This window comes from Marmota flaviventris, chromosome 9, assembly GCF_047511675.1.
Source record: "Marmota flaviventris isolate mMarFla1 chromosome 9, mMarFla1.hap1, whole genome shotgun sequence".
NCBI classification, from domain to species: domain Eukaryota; kingdom Metazoa; phylum Chordata; class Mammalia; order Rodentia; family Sciuridae; genus Marmota; species Marmota flaviventris.
Window position 1 is genome coordinate 88,454,329 of NC_092506.1, and position 23,009 is coordinate 88,477,337.

At 39.4% G+C, this 23,009-nt stretch overlaps 1 protein-coding gene across 1 annotated transcript in view; it reads right to left on the bottom strand.

The window, feature by feature from the left end:
- LOC114089022 (uncharacterized) overlaps positions 1-23,009 on the bottom strand; it is a 97,115-nt gene that overhangs the window by 36,568 nt on the left and 37,538 nt on the right. The window contains exons 6-7 of the mRNA XM_027930774.2: positions 14,754-14,861; positions 1,871-2,494 (exon numbers count right to left, since the gene is read on the bottom strand). Of these exons, the coding sequence (XP_027786575.2) occupies positions 1,871-2,494; positions 14,754-14,861 (732 nt within the window). The remainder of the gene's footprint in view (positions 1-1,870; positions 2,495-14,753; positions 14,862-23,009) is intronic.

Genomic DNA, 23,009 nt, shown 5'->3' on the forward strand with positions numbered 1-23,009 from the left:
TTGTGGAATACAAACATTACCTACTTTAACAGCCAAAGTCATCCAATGTGACTTAATGGTGAAATGGCTGAAAGTTTGGATTTTGATCTGAAGTAAAAAATGCATTAATTGTTGACTCACTTCTAAACCTCAGTTTACTCACTTGTAAGATGGGATAATACTATGATACTGTGAAAAATCCAATAGGATGATTTATGGCCCTCAATTAGCATAGTGTATGGTATATAGAAAATGTCCAGCAAATATTGTCTACGTACATTTTAGTATGATTGTTAAAAATCGTTATACCTTGTAATGACACTTTATACTGATTACACACGGTATATGAAGACTAGAAGGGTTGATTGATTTTTTGAGAATTCTATTGACCCTTCAGTCTAGTTTCAAGGTAACATTCTAGTTTGCAGAAATGAATTCCAGCTCATGGTGGTAATAACTAGTTCATGAAATCAGTGTTCTACTATAGTAGAACATTCCAAAATTTCCAAATAGCACTAACACCTAGTAACACATTAACAAAACTAAACCGTGTTAAAATAGGGGGAAAAAAACCTGTTTTATGAGGGCAAAAGAAAGAAAAACAAGGACACTCCTAATTAATCAGTTCATTAGAGAAACAGTAAAAACATTTACTTTCACACACACAAACCAACAAATTCTAAAAAACGAAATCCATCTCCTATATTTGTATAAAATTAGCACCATGATAAACCACAAACATGATCTTACTGATTTTTTTTCTTAAAAGATTTCAAAATTAGGTCTGCAAACTCAATTTGTCATAGGTACAACTAAGCAAACAAACAAATTCAGCAAAACAAAAGTTATTTAATTCACCCAGACTATTCCAGCAAAACCAGGTGTTGTGCCATAACCAGTTGGTTATGCAAAATGACTTCCTTATCTCTTGCTTGATAAAACTAATCTAAGGTTAACTATATAGCGGCTGAACAGACTTTAAAACCATGAAATTTGGTTTCTTAAGGCAATTTATCCTAGTTTATTTGATCAATACTCGGTGACTCAACTTCTATAACAGTTGACAAAGGAAAACAGAATTTACACAGCAAATCCCAGCTTCCTGGCCTTATCCAAAAAGTTCTTTTCAAAGACTCCAAAGGGCCAAGGTCCTTAAAGGAAACAAAATCCCTTCCACAAAAAAGAAATGTCAACGTTATTTTGTTATGTCCTTACTGACGACCTCGAGGGCTCCTTACGACCCTGCAGCTGTGATCTTAAACGCTGCGCAGCTGACGCGCGAGTTTATGGCATACACTACAAGCCTCACCGGTGCGGGGGGGGGGGGGGGAATGGGTATGCTTTTCAAAAACTCCCAACTAGCTACATTAGCCCTGAAGTCTAACTTTTAAATGTCTGGACCTTGAGACTGCAATCCATTTGGATATACTACACAAGAGGAGGATGAAACTCCCGGGAAGGCACTGGAAAGGTTCCCCAAGTAGCTGGTAGACATGTTTCTGCAGGAATCGGTAGACATATTTTTCAACCCACCTAATCTTGTTTACAAACAGAAGCCTCCAATTCTAACCCACATTAACTTCGGGGAAAGGCTATAAACACGAACTGGAGCCCTCCGTTTAAGGGCCGTCCTGGGGATAACTCAACAGGTTATAAGCACCCCTCCCGGGCCTGCCACTGCCGCTTCCCAAACAGGAGAAAGGCCGGACAAAGTTCTGAGCAGGCGGCTCGAGGGCAAGCGGAAGACCTGCCCAAACCTCAGTTTCCCCCAACCCGTCCGGTCTCCACCAGGTCGGCCCCGAGCCTTCGACACGTAGAACTTTGCACAAGCGAGCCCAACTTGGAAACCCACAGCCAGCTACGCGTTTCCTCCCGGGACCGGGTGACTTACCCGCCGGAGCTGAGCTGTCCGCGGCGGCCCCCGGCAGCGCCAGCACCTGCAGCACCCCCAGGAGCAGCGCGGCCCGAACACCTCGCGCGCCGAGTCCCATTGTTCCAAAGCAGGATGCGGCGGCCTCGTGGGTCCCAAACGTGCCGGGAGCCGAGGTAGCGGAGAAAGCGTTTCTTCTGCGCACCCGAGCCCGCCCCACGTCCCCTTCCGCCGCGCACAACTCCACGGCCGCCTCCTGTACCCCGAATGACCAAATAGGGCGCCGGAGCCGGGCCTGAGGGGGCGTCGCGCGCTGCGCGGGGCGGGGCCCTGGGCGTGGCGAGTCTCCTCCCGCCTCCAGGCCGAAAGCACTAGCTGTATCTTTGCGCTTCTGCAGGGGCCGCGTGGGTCTGGGTGAACTCCGGCGCCGCTTCCTTTCTAGACGCTGAGCGCCCCGGGCTGCGCTCGGCCTGGGAGGAAGGCTTTTGAAGAGTAGTTTTCTGGTGGGGACTCGGGTGCGTGCGGCTCTAATTGACGGGGAAGTTGCAGGCGGGATGATAAAAGTAGGGCTAATGAGAGAAACCTGAGAGGATGGGACTCCCTCAGAAGAGTCCTGGGTGCCAGAGCCCCCTGGGGTGACCCAGCCTAAAGGGGGAAAGCGGATCGACAAATTCGTCGCTTAAGTTCAAACATAAAATATCCAAGATCGACATGTCCCAGTTGTAGCCCATCTACTCCACCAAAGAAGAATTCGTGCCGAAAGACATTAGTGGAGTGGGTCGTGGGGCTCGTGGAGGAGTTGGTAGCTGTCTACACTGAAGCGCAGCCACCTAGGCCTGGGGCACGTGAGTCTAACCTAGCCCCTTTTCCTCTTGGCATCTGCTGTGTGGTTGTGATGAAATAGCTTGTTGGCGGGTTTTTTTGTTGTTGTTGGGTTTTTTTGTTTTGTTTTGTTTTTGCTAAGTCCTTTAAGCCCTTGGAGCTATCATTTGTCTTGACTCAGTGCTTCTGAAGTCTGCATTTTTGATTCTGCTCAGAACTCTGAAGTATCCTGTGGTTGATGTAGGAGAGGGACAAAGACTGAGTCCTGGTTTGGATGGGAACCCTCAAGTGAAGTGGAAGACAGAAGGATCCAGGGCATTTTAAAGCCCTCAGCGTTCTAAGTATTGCAGATATCTGGAACCTGACCCAGATTGTATGACATAAAGACTAAATTGCACTTAAGTTCCCACAACTTGGTTATGGGAGATAGTACTTTCTTTTTTGGGGGAGGGTACCGAGGATTGAACTCAGGGGCACTCTACCATTAAGCCACATCCCCAGCCCTATTTTGTATTTCAGTTAGAGACAAGGTCTCACTTGACATTCTTAGCGCCTCACTTCTGGTGAGGTTGGCTTTGAACTCCTGATCCTCCTGCCTCAGCCTCAGAGCCACTGGGATTACAGGTGTATGCCACTGTGCCCAGCGAGATAGTACTTTCTGTTCTCGGGCAAATCAGTATAGATGTGAATGATCATAAAGATTACCCAGGGCAATTTATTCTAAATTTACAAAGACTTCCATCTGTAGATTAAACCAGCTAACCTGCAAATACTTCCCAGTATCTTCCATGGCAAAAAGTAAGCACTGCACATTTAGGTGTTGGTTGCTTTATTTCACTGAAAAATCTGGGGGTTCAGTGGATATACAACCTGGGAATCTGGGGTAAATAATTGGTGCTTCCAGATATGAACTGGAAAGTGTGTGATACAGCCTCAATGTTTATATTCCCCACTCCCTAAATTCAAATGTTGAAACTTAACCCTCACGGGGCTGGGGATGTGGCTCAAGTGGTAACCCGCTCGCCTGGCATGCACGGGGCGCTGGGTTCGATCCTCAGCACCACATAAAAATAAAATAAAGACGTTGTGTCCACTGAAAACTGAAAAATAAATATTTAAAAATTCTCTCTTTCTCTCTCTCTCTCTTTAAGAGAAAAAAGGAAAAGAAACCTAACCCTCACAGTGGTGGTATTAAGAGATGGAGGTCTTTAGGAGGTGATTGGACTGTAAGGGCTCCACCATCGTGAGTGGAATTAATGTTCTTATGGGATATAAATTTATTATTATTATTTGCCCCTTTTACCATAAGAGGACACAGTAAGAAGCAATCAAAGAAGCAGAGAGCCTTCACCAATCAGTTAATGTCTTGATTGTCGACTTTCCAGCCTCTAGAACTGTGACAAATTTCTGTTGTTCATAAATTACCTAATGTAAGTTATTTTCTTATAGCAGCAGAAATAGACAAAGACAATATGAAGACAAGATGTCAACTTGACAATATTTCCTGGGACTGACCTTGATGTAAGTCACCTCAGATCTCTTGTCTGATTTTCACACCATGGTGTGAGTGTGCGTGCCCAGCAGCTTTGCTTTGATGACAGCCTATAATCTCACCAAACTACTCAAAATTTCCAAACATGCTATAGTCTTCTACAGCTTTGTATCTATGCTCCTGTTCTTCCTGTGAAGGAAGTGTGAAAGTTGTGCGAATCAAAATGGAATCCCTTGTGTCAACCCCTCCAAAGGAAATAAATAAATAAATAAATAAATAAATAAACTGGGAAGTTAAAAAGAAAGGATTCTTACCAAAGATTTCCTGATAGTAACTATCAAAAAGGTGGCCAGAACCACATGCTTGCACAGAGGCCACAACTTTATACAGATATACTTCTACGAGGACATCTGTCTAGCAACTTATCTCTTCAACCTTAAATGAATGCCACTCTTGTTATTAATCTTGTGGCCAAGAATTATTGTTTCAAAATGTGTGATGTAATTCTTTTTATTTTTGTCCTTAAAAATTTCCCATTTCAACCTCTTGAATAGGCCTATAGTTCACTATGGCGCTTTTTTTTTTTTTTAGGTAGATGTTCCATTTGCACAAGATAACCTTCTGATCTTTTATCCTGTGATTTTCATTCTTCTCTCAAGATTCCCTTCACATTTTATGCCCCCTCCCACACACACACTATCTAGAAGATCTTAGTGATCTGATTCCTCTGCTCATCTTTTGATCAGCTTGGTCTCCCCACTTCTGCATTTGTTCCTTAAAATCTGTTCTTCATAGATTAGCCAATATGATTATTTTAAAATATGTCAGATCATGCTGTTCACCAGCTGCCTAACTGAATCCAAAATCATGGCCTGTGAGGCCTGACCTGACATGGTTCTTGGCTGCCTTTCCCACCTCATTTTCACTTTCTCTCCCTTCACTTACTCAGTTCTGTCTCTTTGCAATACTCAAAATTACCAAGGCAATTCCTATCCCAGAGCCTTTGCTATTGCTGCCTCATATCATTATCATTTAGGCCTCTGCTCATCTCTAATCTCAGAAAACCTTTCATGGATACCCTAGCTCACAGTTTTACTTGTCTTTGTAGCTAGATAGCACTATCCATCATTAGGCCCAATTATATGTTCACCGTTTTTTTCTTTCCTACAAGTATATAAGTTCCATGAGAACAAAAGACTTTGAATATATATATTCAAATCCAGCTCCTGTCATGTGTTGATACAGTTTGTGGGCACTTGTCAAATTTAGAATTGCCCATCATCTTTTGGCTACCTTTCTTTTATTTAGAACTCAAAGTCCTATCCTTCCTTGCAACTGGGTACAAGAATGTTACTTAGATTCTACCAGTCAGGCATATTCATGTGAAACTTAAAATTTGGGTATAAATAACCAGAAGAAACAGTCTCTGGGGCTTTCAGTTTTATTGGTATAAATCAAGCATAAGTAACTGGCTTTACTGGTTTTCAGTGGCTGCAAAATTTTGTTTTTGATGCAGAAATGGCATTAATCTAGAGCTGCAACAGAGACTCATTGAGCTAGTTCTGCCATGGTTTTGTTTATTATTCCTGGAGGCTTAGCCTCAGTTCTGAATCAGTTCCAACAATCCTGCATTAGAACCTGCTGCATTAGAAAGAATCAGCAGCTTTTGATTCCCACAATCAAGGATCCTTACTACATATGATTGTGAGTCTTTTTCCCCTTAGCAGGCTACAATCTCTGAGATTATTTACTAGATACTTTCTGGATGTTTGTTGGGCTGATCTCACACAGTTTATAGTCTGGTGGCAAAATAAATACATAGACAAATATAGAAGAGTATGGTAAGTGCTATGGTGTAATAATAAGAAAGCTCACATTGTCCTCTCTGGAAACCTAATACATTTCCCATCAAATAGAAGGCATTCAATTTATGGAATAAGTTTTGGGTGGAGATAAAAAGCAGGAAAGCTCTGATACCCTGCCACTTCAATGGTGTTCTTCTTTTTTTTTTGTCCATCTTGTATTTCCTGTATGTCTGTGTCTTTGACTTAGAGTCACCTGAAGGTGGCTCCATTGGAACCATCATTTATTCAATCAGTCAATAATTAAAAATTAACTGAACACATGATATGTACCAAGCACTATGCTAGATGCTGCAAAACAACAATAAAGAACACAGATCTCCTGGCTCATTCAAGAGACCCCACTGAGTGGTTTAAAAGTGAGTGAGTCTCTGCTCATGGACACAGAAGGTGAAATGGTGGTTGCCAAAGGGTTAGGTAGGGGAGAATGGAAATTATTTAATATGTAGAGTTTTTTTTTTTTTTTTTGCTTGCATATTATTTAATCATTTTCAAATATTATTATTATTATTATTTTTTTTTTTTAATAATATGTAGAGTTTTAATTTTGCAAAATAAAAGTAATTATGGAGATGGCTGATGGTGATGATTATACAACAATGTAAATATACTTTACTCAGCTGTACATTCAAAAATAGTTAAGATGGGAAATGTTATTATAACTATTTACCATAATTTAAAAAAATCTCCCCAGTAAGTTTAGAAATATTGATAAAGGAGAAAGGTGAGTTGGTTTCCACATGGGAGTAACAGAAGCTGCTTTTGTTATACAAAAGATAATCCAAAAGATAAATGACTTCATGTTTTCCTGGTGAAACTTGTTTAAAACCCACAGTAAATTTTTATTCACTGAAAAAGAAACAGGTGATAGATGAAGGTTCATCTGGTTTGCTGTCTACAGACCTTCTACGAACAAATCAGACTTTTTGATAAATCAGTATTTTCATGAGGAAAGAATCAGAATCTGCCTGGCTTTGTGGTGGAGATAGCTGCAAATTAGGCACTGCTGTGGAAAGATTTAACAAAAGAGTGTAAATTGGCCTGTGTCCATTTCTCTGTTTCTGCCAATTTTCTGTCAACTTCCATTTTAGCAGATTGACAACACATTATAAACTATGATTAAGTCCTCACAATGAAAGCTGATTGGTGGGTTTCTTCCCCCTTCCAGTACCTTGCTTCCTTTCATCTGCATTCTAGACCCCTATATTTCTTGTGTTTTTTTCCTTACCTCTCCTTTTAGTTTTCCCTTCTTGCCTCTTTCTTCAAACTATAGCCAGAGTATGAATCTTGTTAATTAATCAAAAAGAATTTACTGGGTATCTATTCTGTGTAGGATTCTAGATTGACACAAGAGTAAAGGTAGAAATAAAATGAGCAAAAGGCAAGTGAAGGTAAAAATAAGACAATAAGCAGAGAACAATGAAGTCCTACACAATTAGATTTTCCTTTTGAAATAAGGAGATCAGAAAAGAAAGTTCTGGGTGGAGGACTGAAGTTTTAAAGGGCTGATTTCTCAAAAAGGGAGTGGGGAGCTGAGTTAGAATCCAAAGGATTTGCCTGGTTGGGAGGTGGTGGTGGTTCTAGGCAGGATTATGCCCTGCTATAAGGACAATAGGAAGAGAAGAGATCAGAGTTCACAAGTTTCAACTTGGGTGAGCATAGGGAAGCCTCATGGTCCTTCCCCTTGTTAAGACCCCAGTTATTTATCTGCTCTTCCTTTGACTCCTTTTGTTTCTTCTGTACTGGAGGCAAAAGGGACTCAGCCTATTTTTCTTTCCTATTTAAAGTCACTGCCACTTATCCCATCCTTTGGTGTTCTTATTTCTTCAGCCTACACATGGAGTTCATTGCAAGTCCTCAGCCTTTCTTCCTTGCTGCCTCTGAACATAAACACTTTGCATAACAAGGATTTCATTGCTACTCATGACAGAGAAGCTGGCAAAAGATAAAATAACTATTGTAGGGAAGTTTAAATTAAAAAAGAAAAAGAAATAAAGTTGATATAGTCTTAGTCCCAGCTCAGTATTTCCTGTCTCATCTGGAAAGTGGAGCAATAGGATTTACCATTCACTCAAAAAAGTTTGAGCAGCTGATTTATATTTTTTTAAAAAGATGGTACCAGTTGCTATAGAAAGGACCAAAGGTAGAAATAGGGAGAGCAGTGAGGAGGCTATTGTTTGGAGGCTTGAAGTAGAATAGAAGTAGTGAAAACAGAAGAAATTAATGTATTTGTGATGTGGATTGAGAGTAAAGTGAATTGGATATGGTGATTGAGGGAAAGAGAATTAAGACTGACTCCTTGTGGCTCGAGTGGCTGGTTCTTAGCTCGACATCCCACATCCTGAAATATTCACACTTTAAATTTTGTCCTACTGTCTTCCTTTCTGAGAGCTTGTTTGGGCGTTCTAGCAGGGGAGAGCAGCTATTTGTATACCCTTGAACAAAGCACGGTCCTCCTCTACACCGGAAATGTCGTCCTCTTCTACAGAGTGCATTGCTTTAGGAGGGACACACATGAGTGGTGAGGGAGGAAGGGGACACCTGCCTTCCCAACCAGATCAGCCAAACCAACCCTGGTGATCAGTGGGGTGACAGATGTTGTAGCCAGATTGCCCTCACATCCCTCCTGTCATTTCTAAATTTCCTATATCACCCTCCATCAGAAATGCATACAGAGGTAGGCAACCTCAAATAGTTTTAGTGATCACATGTTGGTATGTACCTGGGATCAAGAGGGAACTACACAAAAGACATTACCTAAGTCTACTATCGGATATCCAATACTGCACTTTGAGTACCACTGAACTGAAGGAAGAAACCAGACAATAGTTAAATAGACAAAACTGGTTTTGGAGAGTCATATAGTGTTGGGGAAATTAATCCAGCAAAAGGACCTTGTGTACCAATGAATACGATAAGAATTGGTAATGGGCCCCAATTAAGGTTTTTTTCCTTCGCATGTAAAGGCCACTCTATGAAAATAATCAGAAACATTCCAAACATTCTAGCCAAGCCTTTGTTTGAGCTTTGGGAAAATAGAAGTGGGGGCTGACCTGAATGGAGGTTACAGGAAAGTTCAAACCCAAGGGCTATAAAGATTCAATTAATTAGAAGGTCACAGTCTGAACCAATAGCATTGATACTTTTCAAGTAACTGTTTAGCACAGATGGTGACAAAGTACTAACTTCGGTACTTTCCTAAGACCTGATTAGCATGGATATTGATCAAAGCCCCTACTCAGGACCTATATAAACCCATAGACTACTACACTGAGGGGAACCCCTACTGCATCTCCTCTCAAGCTGTGGAAATTCTCTCTCTTTTCTTCTCACTTAAATAAATCTTACTCTATTGGGAGCCGTGTGTGAACTACATGTGAACTATTGCAATGTTCAAGCCATTAAGGCAGAGAAGCTGCTCTTCTGGGAACTCCTGGGTGAAATTCCCTGTTGCAGAAAGCCCAGATCATGCTGACACCCTGACCTAGTTCACAGCTCCACGTTCAAACACAGCTGCTGGAGGTGTGTGTGACCTGCCAAGCACAAACAACCTGTTTATCTCCACTCTCATCCTGTTATCCCTGAAGAAGATCCCTATAGATCCCCTTTGGTCTGTACCGCTATAAATAAAGCAAGCTCTGGCTTTTTCTTTGTTACAAGTCAGATTTCTCTGGTCACTCAACCTGTCACTCCCCTGCCTAAAAAATATAGAATTCTTGCCTTTTGTCTTTATTTCTTGATATGTTACTTTCATATCTTATTTTGTAGCCAGCCCATCCTTCAGATGGTTACATCCCTGGCCCACTCGGGATGAAGTGAAAGGAGATTACTTCTTTCACTCTTGACTTCTGTTTTTTTGTCTGTGGATTTCCTTTTTGGAATTTGCAAGAACCTGGAAAGAAATTGGCAGTGAGCTGCTAGGGTCTGCCATTAAGTGCTGCAACATGCTGCTGGGTAGTAGCAGAGAAGAATAGAGAAGAACCAGCTTTGCTGGTTGCAACCCTTGATCCTCAGAGTTTATGCCAGCAGGCCTCCCTTGCTGTGATTAGCTGCTAATGCCAAAACAGGTTTTCTTGGCTACAGAGGTCTGCAGTTTATTCAGACCCCACCTGCCGGCAGAAGCAGAGAATCAAGTTTCATCTCAAACTTGGGTTTCACCAATATAGAAGAGAGAGAACATAATTTAAGTTAGGTAAGCATTATTAGGTAACAGAAATGTGATGACAAAGTCTGAAATTTTCATACAAATTTATAAAGAAAAATTGGAAACAACAATAAAAACTTCTTTTAACTAAATTACAAGAGCTTGTATTTTGTGATTATTTCATACTTATAAGAGATTTTTAAGCAAATCAGAGGAAAGTGTTTATAGTTTAAAGGGTCATTGTAAAATCAAAAGGTCAGGCCAGTTTTATTAGGCCTATTATGTTCTCAAAGTGACACCTTAAAGAGAGGTAGGTGGGTAGACGGTGGTCTCCCTTTTGAAAGAAAATTCATCATTTTACCCTTACAGTGACACATGTTTTTCCAAAGATCTTTAATGTAATCAATCCCAAAGAAATATTGAGAATTCTATCATTAAGTGTAATGAGAATAAAAGGAATGATGCTACATCAGGAGCATCTGTGGTCTCCTACCAACTCCTCTTTGGGGCCTTAACTCCTGTGTCTCTGTCTAAGAGAAGGGCTGAGTGTGCTGTCACCCTTCCTGGGTGTTTATGGTGCAGAATCAAAGATGGAAGAGAAAAGGGCTGAGTTGAAAAAATAAAAACAAATGCCAAAATGATGCAAAGGGCGCTGATTAAGTAGCAGGAAGGTAGGAGTAGTAGAAGGTGAAGGAAAGAGGAAGAAAAGCAAAACCAAGACTCACAAGGAATCATTTTGAGAGAGATTTGTGGGTGGAAATGTCAAAATTGGGACTTTAAATCCACTGTGGACTTGAGACATACTGAAGCAAGAGAAATGGGGTGGGGGAGAAGAATCTGGACAAGGAGGTTTTAAGAAATATCACTACAGGTTACAAGTTGATTCCCCTTAACATTCTTCAAACATGGAAGTAAGACTCAAATGGCTTTTAAATTTTTTATTTTTTAAAACCATGGTACTAGGCATTGAACCCAGGGTCTTGCACACATTAAGCAAGTACTCTACTGCTGAGCTACACTCTCCATCCCTATGTACCTTTGATGAGTGAACCAAGTATCCTGGAAGGTGAAACCCTGCCAAGATGGGGCCCCCCATGGAGACTCTGAGATGTGTTTTAAAATAATATGAAATTGGTAAAAAAAAATTACTCAAAAGTTCTTTACTGAGCACTTACTGTGTTTGTAGCATTGTATAAAGCGTGAAAGAAGAAATAAAATAGTTTAATGTATGGCCATGTTCTTGACACTCTCATATTTAGATAAATGATACATTTCCATGCAGACAGGTATAATAATATACTACCAAAATAGATGCCACAAGATGATGAGGGCTGTAAATTGGCAAGAAGGAGCACTAATTAAATGTATTTGGGTACTTTCCTAGACTTTAATATATACTTGTCTTTAGTTTATTTTTGAACTCAACCTGAAAATTGAAATAATTTTCTTAATTTTTAATATTCTATAATTCTATTCATTTGTACTACACAAAACCATCAACGCCTCCTCCACCTGGAAAAAAAAAAGACTAGAAAAAATCATTTATCTGGTTGATTTTTTTTCTTTATTTCCCCTTTCCCATTATTCTGAATTTTCTAATTTCTCTAAAATGATTATGTATTTTAAAAAAATTTTATGTACTTTGTGTAGTGGGGATTGAACCCAGGGATGCGTATAGCTGAACTACATCCCCAGCATTGTTTATTCGCTTATTTTGAGATAGGGTCTTGCTAAATTGTTTAGGGCCTTGCTAAGTTGCTGAGGTTAGCCTCAAACTTGCAAACCTCCTACATCAGCCTTCTGAGTTGATGGGATTATAGGCAGATGCCTCTATACTCAGCTATGAATTGCATTTCAATGAATTCTTTCAGAAAACTTTATTTTGGAATTGTATGTCAAATGACAAGAACAACAACACCAACAATAATAAAAGTTTTCATGACTATTCTACAATTAAATATTAGGTTGAATATAATATTTAATTTTCTTTTAAAGTTCTGGCCTGAGCAGGGGAAAAAACCAAAAAGAAATAAAATGTCCTCCATGATGGAGAAAAAAATCCAAATTTATTCACTATTCAATTCAAATACAGATGTGAGATATGTTTCGTTTGTTCACAGTATTTACCAACATGGCATTTAGAATTTAAAAATAAAAATGTTTTACTAGTTGCTAATATTGAAGATGGGACTACTGATATAAAAATTCTGATTTCTATTTCTTTTGAAACATTGAAAGATCTGGTCATACCTGACCTATCTTGTCAGCTGGAGTTGTGGAATACCGTTGCTTTCTTTACGTAGTACATGAATGCTCCCCACAGTCCCTCTGGCTCTTATGGTTTTATTCCCAGTTGGCCTCATTAAGTTCTGATACTTGCGCTTGAATTTGTGGCCCCTTGGTGAATTGCTTCTGAGAGTCTTGTTCCTGGGTTGTCATTTTTTTTTGTTTGTTTTAAGTGTTAAAGATTTTTTTTTCTTTTAGCTCCTTTCTTACCTCATCTACAATATGTCACTATTCCATGCTACTACATAAGGTTTCAGAGTTCTGTAACTAACACACATATGAGTGAATATTTTTGTGGCATAGAGTTCCAAGGAATCCTTAAGAGATTTTGTGCATGAATTTTCTGAAGTTGGATTAGTTTCCTAGAATATTGAAATGTTTTATAACTTTTAAGACCTCTACTAATTTTATTTATTTAATTTTTATTTTTAAAAAAGTCAAAGTATTACATCAGTGTTGAAAAAATTTAAACAAACCAGATGTGGTGCTGGGAGATTGAAAAATTCGAGGTCAGACTGGTGGCTTTGTGAGATACTGTATCAAAATAAAAAGGGCTGGGGATGTACTTCAGTGGCAAAGCACCTCTGGGTTCAATCCCTATTACCACCACCACCATCAACAAACCCATCACACGTACATAGATACATAAATATACAGGAAGTAAATAGGACAAATGTTTTTCCTATTTTGTCTCCCAAGCATAATCACAGTTAGAACTTGGTATTTTTCTTTGCAGACCTTTGTTTTTGCTTGTATGTTTTAGTTTTGTTTTTGCACTGTTATATAAAAATTTGGGAGCTGGGAGTGAAGCCCAGTGGCAGAGCATGTACTTAGCATGCTTGAGGCCCTGAGTTCAATTCCCCACCCCCTAAAAAAGATTATATATTTATATGAATATAGAGGTATAGATTATATTTGTTTTTCCCCAATAAGGGGATCATACTACACCTAATGCCTTGCAAACTTTTAATTTGGCAATGTCATAACCATTTTTCCATGTAAGTACAAATAGATTTGCTTTGTTATGATGCCTACATAGCCTACTTTATTTACATGTCTTGCTTTTGACAGATATTTAGATTGTTTCTGATTTCTACCAATATAAATTCAATGGCACTGTGGACATCTATAGGTCAGTATCTTGGCAATGAGTAAATAGTAGTTCCAAAGGGGAGATTCCTAGAAATGGGATTATTTACTTAAAGAATGTGTGTTGTAAAATTTTGACATGAATTGGAAAGTGCCCTTTAAAATTTATGTTCCCATTCTTGCTGACACTGAACATTATCTGTCTCTTTAGTTTTTGCCAAAGTGGTAGGCAAATGACAATGTCTCATTTTGCTTAATTGGCATTTCTGTTTTTATTAACTGAGATGGCACATCTTTGCCGATATTTATTAGCCATTTGTATTTACTCTTCTGGGAGTTAGATATCTTTAGTTGCTTAACTTTCATATTGAGTTGTGGACATGAAAATATGGACTCAGTAAATTTCTGTGTGGCCTTCTATATACCAAGGAAGGTTTTAAAACCTTCTTTCCCAGTCAGAGTGCATGTTTGTATTTCCTCCTAGTATGTAAGTTTCCTTTGTTGTGGCTTGTACATATCCGTGTCAACCATCAGACTAGCAACATTTGTTCTTTGCCAAGAACAATTAGCTGGGGCAGTGTATAATTTAAAAAGATGCAGAGGTCACTTATTCCCTTTTATAAGATCACAATCTAATGAGGCAGAGAGGAGTAATAGATGGGAATTACACATGGGAACCAGTTATAACAACAACAGTGCAATGCACTTGCCCTTGAGCAATGTCTTATAATTTAAATTATTTTAAGAAAGAAGAAAGGTACACAAATAACTAATATTATTATGTAAAAAAGGTAGCTACCATAACATTGGAACAGGGTTTTGAGGGGAAGTAGAAATAAATTGAGTGTGTGGGGACTTGATTGTAGAACTGGAGAAAAACTCCAAGAAAGACAACAGAGAGATGAAGGGAGGAGAGAGAAAATGGTTGTTTTTTTTTTTTTTTTTTTTTTAGTGGGTGGAAGAAAACAATGTGAAGAGACTAAACAAAAGGGCTAGAGTCTATCTTGGAAAGAAAGCCCAGTTCCTATCAGATTGTGCACAGTATTCGGAATGCTTGAGAAGTGACCACAGGAGGAAATAATCCCCTATTAACCTCTTCTTCTGAACACCATACTCCTAACCTATTATGTCAATCCTAAGGTTATGTCCTCATTTTTCTTATATCAGCGTATCATTTATTGGCTTATATTGAGTTTGAGATGAACTTACTTCCATCTTCTGGTATTTCCCTGTAGACTTTGTGACCCGTAGAAGGAATACTCTGTCCAGCAACCAGTGCTGGCTTCATTAAAGAAGGTTCAAACCGTAAGCAAAACGCTAGGGAGTTTTAAATTAAAGAGACAAGACTCTAATTACCTTTAAAACTAGCTCCCAGGACAGCCCATCCAATGAAGATTAAGGGGGGCAGCATCCCAAGGTCAGGGATGACGATTGGGTCTTCAGGGCAGTGGCCAGACACGCCTCTGCATGGACAAGCCCTTGGACCTGGAGAAGGGTGGAGAAAGCTCTGACACATCTGTGTCTAAGCGCTTCTCACCCAGCCAGGGAGGTAACTCAAATCCCGTGGGAGGATGGCCTCCCACAGAATACACTATATCTGAACCATTCTGCCTGATTTTCAGTCACAGGGACATCCATTAACTCACTGATTTCTTTATTCCCATTTGTTATAAAATCCCACAATATGCATCAGGGCTGTGCTGGGTGGAGAGGAGACAAAGATGAACATGACGATTTTCCTTCTTTTGGAACTTATTTATCAAAGACCAGGAAAAGTAAGCTACTCATATATTCAGCTAGAATACATGAGTACCCTATGCTCAGGGGTAAAATGTCTGTATTTGAATCTGGTTAGCACCTCTCAATTTCCACTCTTGTTAATGAAAATTGTCATGCAAAGATGCTCTACAAATGGCCTGAGTCTTGTGAGACAGAACACTGTACACACCACGTCAGGCAAACATTTATCACTCACAGATAGGCTATAAGGATAAACAAGCTTAGAGCTGGGCACAGTAGTGCATGCCTGTAATCCCAGTGACTTGGGAGGTTTAAACAGGGGATCACAAGTTCAAGGTCAGCCTCAGCAATTTAGTGAGGCCCTAAGTGAAAGAATTCCCCACGCAAAGACACTTCACCGGGAGAATTTCAATTTTATTGCAAAAAGCTGTGTGCTTATATAGAACTAAGGGGGAGATGGTAGGGCTTAGATAAATGGCAGGCAACCCGTTTATTGGCAAGTTCTTTCAGATATCAGCTCCAGAGCCCAGGAATTAGTTCTCATTGGGGCTAAGGTTCCCCGCCAGCGAGATTTGAAATTGGCGCCGGCGGGAGAGTTCACACGGGCGGGAACTTTTCGCGCCACTGCAGAAAAGAAGAAGGTAGGAAGAAGAGGTGCTTAGGCGCCATGTTGGGGTTTTTTCTCTGGGGTATGGCTGCCGTTTATACTTTTCCCAACACTAAGTAACTGAGTGAGAAACCTGTCTCAAAATAAAAAGATTTAGAAAAAGAGGAGGGGTTGTTTGAGGATCTAGCTCAGTGGTAAAAACACCTCTGGGTTCAATCCCCAGTATATAAACAAACTAACCAACCAACAAATACATGCCTGGGATCTATGGCAAACTAGTCTCCAGAGACTCAAGAAAGCTGTCCAGGATGGTGGAGCCTCATCTGTGCCTAACAACCTACACAGCTAGGGGCCCTTGGCTTGCTGAGCTTCAGTGTAGAAGAGCATGATGTTCTATGAGGAGGAGGACATGGCAAGGTTGTTCCAGACCTTCCTCTTCATCCCAGGATGTCACATTCTCAGTACATTTCATGAGAGAACTGAACTGACTGAGGTCATCCAGGGGCCTGTCTTCCTGCATCGCATCTTTGGGAGGGCCTGCCAGGTAGCCTGCCAGTTCCTGAGACCCAGGGACTACTGAGCTGAGCCAAGTATGGGCAGTGGTATTCACATTTTTATCAGGGCAGCCTTGGTTTTTATTTATATTATATTTGGTACTTGTTCACAAAGCTGAGCATGCTTCAGCACGAGGACGAAGTTTTACTGAGGCAGAAAAAAAAATGTTTTTTTCTTGCTAAACCAGTTAGGTCACATGACCTTCTGGTATATTAAATGAAAGGTGGAAAGGCTCTAATGATGATGCCATTATAACTTAATCTAGTTGAACAACTGTTAATTGTTTGAAGGTTCCTATTGTTTAAGTTTTGCTTTGCTTTGCGTCTTGTTTTATTGTTTCCTATAAATTGTAAATATAATATTAATAAATTGACCTAGGTGAGAATACGTGTTAACTAGCTAAATTTCAATGTAGATAAGACAATTTGTATTTCCCCCACATGGATGAACTCAGTTAATTTGTAAAACACTAATTAAAAAGTCTGACTTCAGGATTAAGAAAACACTGTAGTACAGTGAATGGACACTGTTGCTAAGCTTCTGGTCTCATTTCTACCACTTCTAATTGTGGAGCACAACCCACCATTTATGAGCTCCAATTTTCTCTTAGGTAACACAGGGAGACTTCATTTAACAAGGGAATCTTTAATGTCCCATGCAACTGTCTGAAACAACAAGAGCAACTGTCCAAAACACCAGTGGCAACCCCAGAACCAAACCCAAGAATTAGAGGGACACATCTGTGTGCTGAGCCCAGAGATGCATGGCTGTACACCTACCTTCCTACTTAAACACACTCACTGTGCCACCTGCCAGTGTGACTCAGCCTGTCTCTTCCTCTATTCACAAGGCTTCTTGGAATCCCTGTTTCTTCAACAGGCCAACAAGGGTACTATAGTTCCTATGTCATTAGGAATATCAGAAAGCAGAAATGAGATAATTCATAGACGATCCTATCTGTTGTGTCAGGCATTGTAAGTATTCATTAAATATTAGTTTTTCCTTTAAATAAACAGGAGTCACTTGAGTTTTTCATCAGCCCAAGATCTCCTTCTTTCAGTTAATGATCAATCCTCTGTTCTTTCCCAGATCCATTCTCGCCTAGCACATCAAGGCCCTGGGTTCGATCCTCAGCACCACACAAAAATAAATAAGTAAAATAAAAGTATAAAAAAATTTTTTAAAAATTGGAAGTGGTGAAATTTCATATAATGATAAATAGAGTGACTAGCCACAGACTTGAGTTCCTGGCAGTGCAGCTGATATCTTAGCTGACTCACAGGGAAAATACAAAATGCTGAGTAAAGTATAAAAGGACATTTAGTAGGGCAAGACTTCAGCAAAGTTGATGAGGAAGTTAGCATTTTTTTTTTTTTTTTGGAAGTTAGCCTTTTTCAGAGGCCAAAAAGCAAGTGAAAGGAGAAACACAAAAAGGTCAGTAATTTGATTTTAACTATCAGGAACATTTGTCAAATCAAGTCCTTGAGGGGTCCAGGTGATTGGATGACAAGGCTCACCAAAGATAAGGGGTCAAATAGCAGATTCCTATCGAGTCTGGAAGAACCCAAGGCTGGAAATGTTGGTGTCCTCTTAGAATTTTTCCCTCTCCCTTTTCTTCCAGAATTAAATTATTATCAAGTCTAATCCATTCTATATCTCAACCACTGGTCCTCATCTTCAACTATTTACGTTGCATTTAGTAAACAGGAGTCACTTGAGTTTTTCACCAGCCCAAGATCTTCTCCTTCCAGTCAGTGATCCTCTGTTCTTCTCCAGATCTATCCTCTGGTGTATTTCCTTCTCTTCTGTTGCCCCTGCCATCCATGTACTCTGCACTCTGTCATCTTGTCCAGGCTCTTCCTGTGTCCTTGGCTTCGCTCCTGCTGTGCATCTGACCCCTACCTGTGATGATCATACTACTTCTGTCCTTCAAGTTAGCTCAAATGTTACCTTTTTTTGTAATATCTTCTCTGACTTAATTTATTCATACTTCACTTATTAAGCATCTCCATTCCTGGCACTGTGCTAGTGGAAAAAATGGTAAGATGAGGTTTCTCATAGTGGTAACTGACAAACTCTGGGTAGAGCTGATTAATTCTTCTCTCTCTTCCAATGGAAGAGAAAGGAAACTAACATATTCTGAGCATTAAAGCCACTATCCATTAACTAAGAGCTGTGGGGTAGTTTGATTGAATTCTCCTAACTTATTCTTTTATATGTCATTTTATTAATAAATATTTATTAAATGCCTAATTTGTGATAAATGTTTAAATGTTAGGGACATAATAAAAAAGACACACTTCCCAAAGCTTATAGTTTATCTCTAGGAGAGGAGTGATTTCATCCTCTACTTCCAAATAAAACACAGGAGACTCAGAGAGACTGAGTAACTAAGGGTCACACCATTACTAAGCAGAAAAGCTATATTTGTTTCAGTCACTAATCCTTGCCGTTTTTACCCATTAGACTACTTATTTAAGATATGCATCAGTGAAGACTCTTGGGTTGCAAGTAACAGAAAAGGCACCCAACTGTGACCACTGAAGGAAGCATGAACGATGCCAACAACATACCAAGTGCTTGATAAATGTTAGCTGAAGAACAACCATAGTAATTGTCTAGTACAGCACCTTTGCATCAGTATTTACTAAAGAAATTATACTCAGATTTTCAAATGTTATATTGATCAGGTTTGTTCTGCCATGGAGGCTTCTCAAAAATCAATTAGGGAATTTGTCCTGTTTTATTCTTTTCTAAATAACTATATACATATATATTGTGTGGAATACACACATATACACACAGACACACACACACACTTCGACAAATAAACCAAATCCACAAGTTATAAACATTAGATCTTGTATTTTTTTGTGAAGTAGATTTTGAGGTAGGATGCTAATGTTTATTTAAAATTTCTTCATAGGTATTAAAGAGTGTTTAGATTTGCACAATTGATAGCATATAGTTGGTGCTCAAAATATGTTAGTTTCCCCTCTCTTCAACTGGAAAACAGAGGATATTGTAACTTTGAAGATACTTGAGGACGAGCGTAGCATACTTGAGGCAAAATTTTAAGACTATTAATATGACAGCATTATTGAAAAAAAAAGTATTAGAGAAATTCTTTTAGACAGTTTCTCAAACTGTGATGAAAAACCAGTTCCCTTCTCCCTTCCTCCCTCCTTTTCTTTGCTATTGTGGGTCATTTGTAAAACATAATTACACATTACTAGAAAAGTGAAATTCAAACAACTGGTATACAAAACAAAAGCCCAGGGTTCTATCTAGATTCAACAGACCTAAAATTGCTGTCACATTGCTGTAAACTTTTCTAAACAGTTCCTGATTTCTGTACTTCCCTTGAACTGGGAACAAACTGTTCATCAAGGCTACTGTCTGCTGTAGCCCTGGCTGGGAGGTGGTGCAAAAACCCTTCTGTCAATGCCCTCCAGTCGGAGACGCCAGGACACCACCTGTTGTTGAACAAGTTGGGAGTAGAGCAACGGTGACTCCACCTGAGACATCTTAGTAGGAGTGACTTAGAAAGGACTCACTTTAGATTTCAGTTTGTACTGGGTAATATCAAGAAGTGGGGCATTATCCAGGATGGGATGGTGTCAGGAAGCGGGTGCAATTCTGTGATTGGGTCTTTTAAATAATCTTATTGAAAAGGGGCAGGAATAACCAAGATCTAAGTTTTAATTGACAAAAAGGCAGCAGCCACTCCTGTTAGCTACGATGGGGGATGTTTGGGTTCCTTTTGTGGATTTAATGTGTTCATGTCTTTGCCTGTGTTCAGGTGTGATTATGGAGTGGTCTTGTTTTTGTCATGATCACGAATTGTCCTGTCTGATGTTGATGTTCTGTGAAATCATGTTTTACATCAAAGCCTAACTCTGAATGCAAGCCAGCTCCCAGATATCAGGGGTTGCCTTGCTTAGTTTGACAGAGCAAGGATAAAATCTTTCGAAAGGTAAGGAACATGAAGTGGCCAGTTGCTAGAACGAATCATCAGGGATCCTCAACTGTGACATGCATCAGAATCACCTGGCAGGCTTGCCAAAACCCAGGGCGCTGGCCCTCTGACCCAGAGTTTTCTGACTCAGTGTGTGGGTGGGGGTAGGGCTCGAAAATGTGCATTTCTAACCAATTCCCAGGTATTGTTCATGTGGCCAATCTGTACTTGGAAAACCAATGATCCCAGGCTTCGTGGCTTATGCCATTCCAGCTACTCAGAGGAGGATTGAAAGTTCCAGGCTAGTCTCAGCAAACACTTGGTGAGACACTGACCCAAAATTTAAAAAAAAGAAAGAAAAGGGACTGGGGATGTAGCCCAGAGGTAGAGTGCTCACCTATATGTGTAAAGCTTTGGGTTACATCCTTGGTACTGCAAAATAGAAGAAGGAGGAGAAGGAGAAAAGAAAGAAAACCACTCAAGTACATGGAAGTATTAAAGGCAGGGGTGATCACAGGAAAAGAGGCAGCCTAATGAAGTTAGAGGCAATTCCCAAGATAAAAATCTAGAACCTTCTCCTGGTAATAATCACATGTCCTGATGTATTCTAACATTGTGCTACTGTGCATTTTCCTATCTTATATTGCCAGTTGTTAAGGGGGAAGACCAATTAGGAAGAGTCTTCTCAAAATATTGTGGGTGAATTGTTGATGCTGAAGTTCATCATTCACATTAAAGTAAAGTGCTTGTTGTTCATTTTCTAGGAAATTCTCAGTTGCAAATAGTCAAAATCATTTTAGGAAAATGAGTTAGAAAACAAGTTCTTCCAATGGATTGTTTGCAAATTGGCTTATCTGCAAATAGATGCTATACCTATAAAGGTAAAAGAGCCCTTACAACCTCCCTCTGAAATTTTTTTTTTTTTTAATAGCAGTACTGGGGGTTGAACCCAGGGGTGCTTTCTACCACTAGGCCACTTTCCCTGCCATTTTATTTATTTATTTGTTTGTTTATTTATTTTTCCCTGCCATTTAAAAAAATTATTTTGAGACAGGGTCTGGCCATGTTGCTAAGGCTAATGTGGAACTTGTGATCTTCCTGCTTCAGTCTCCCTGTGGCTGGGATTATAGGCATGTGCTGATATGCCCAGCTTCTCTTAACTATTCTACTTCCCCAATGTTAAGAGAATTCTTTAAAAGCAATGTAATGGCTCATTCTCTTGAAGTGTCTATTGTGTCTTTACTAAAAATTTGATATTTTAAATTAATTTTTTAGTTTACTTTTCTGGGAAAAAACGTGGTAAGTAGGAGTGAGAACAGGTAGTCCTTACTTCTGAAAAATAGGTTTAAATTTTACTTTCCTCAGCTTTGCCTGTGTGTCAGATAAAAAAATGTTAACACCCAGTGGGTTAGCTGAATTGCCTCTGACTTATAATTTATATTCAGACGTATCATTCTTTCTCTTAAAAAACTAAGTATCTTACCAGTCTGTATAAGAATATATTAATGGGCTGGAGTTGTAGCTTAGTGGCAGAGCACTTGCCTAGCATGTGGGAGGCACTGGGATTCATCCTCAGCACCACATAAAAAATAATAAACAAATAAAATAAAGGCATGCTCTTCATCTATAGCTACCAAAAATTTTTTAAAAAGAACATATTAATATGGTTTTCTACACCATTTAAAACAAGCTATAAATTGCTTTATTAACACTTTCTTTAAAAAGGAACCACTAATCTGGTAATTAATGAGAAAAAGATAAATGACTAGAAATTATTGCCATAGAAGTAGATTCTGGGTCCTTTTTCTAAAACAAGTTCATCATCTGTACAGAGAATAGTCTTTGGCAGGGAACTAGATCTTACAAATCTAATAGAGTTTTTTTAGTTTTATATCATAATAAAAATTCCAATAAGATGATTCATTTGGGTTCTAGGTATGGACCCACCCTTGTGTAGCTATTGGATCAAGAGCAGGTGTTACTCTGATGAGTAATTCAACTTTGGTTTCTTCATTTGTGAAGTGAGGGGCTTAGACTACATAACATCTAGGGATTCTCTGAGCTCTTTTTTTCTCTTTAGTTGTCAATAGACCTTTATTTTATTTACTCATATGTGGTGCTGAGAATTGAACCCAGGGCCTTACACATATAGGCAAGTGCTCTACCACTGAGCCACAACCCCAGCCCATCTCTGAGCTCTTAAATGTTTAAGCTCTTATACCAGGGCTGTCTGTTTCAATTATTATGTTGTATTTATATGTTTTATGGCTCTTATTTTTCAATCTAAAGGCTATTGACAGGGCTGAGGCTGGGGCTGGGGTAGAATACTTGTCTGGCATGTGTGAGGCACTGGGTTCCATTCTCAGCACCGCATATAAATAAATAAAATAAAGTTCTAACAACAACTAAAAATATATTTTTTAAAATGACTATTGATAAAGGGCATGTATAGAGATGGTAAAAAGTTTGCTGGGAACATAGGAAATATGGGATCTCTCTAAATAATGTGTGGAACCTATCATGTGAACAAAGCAAATATGTATTCCAAGATGAATGGGTAGAAATTGCAAGGAGACACATTTCGGTTCAATGCCAAGAAATATTT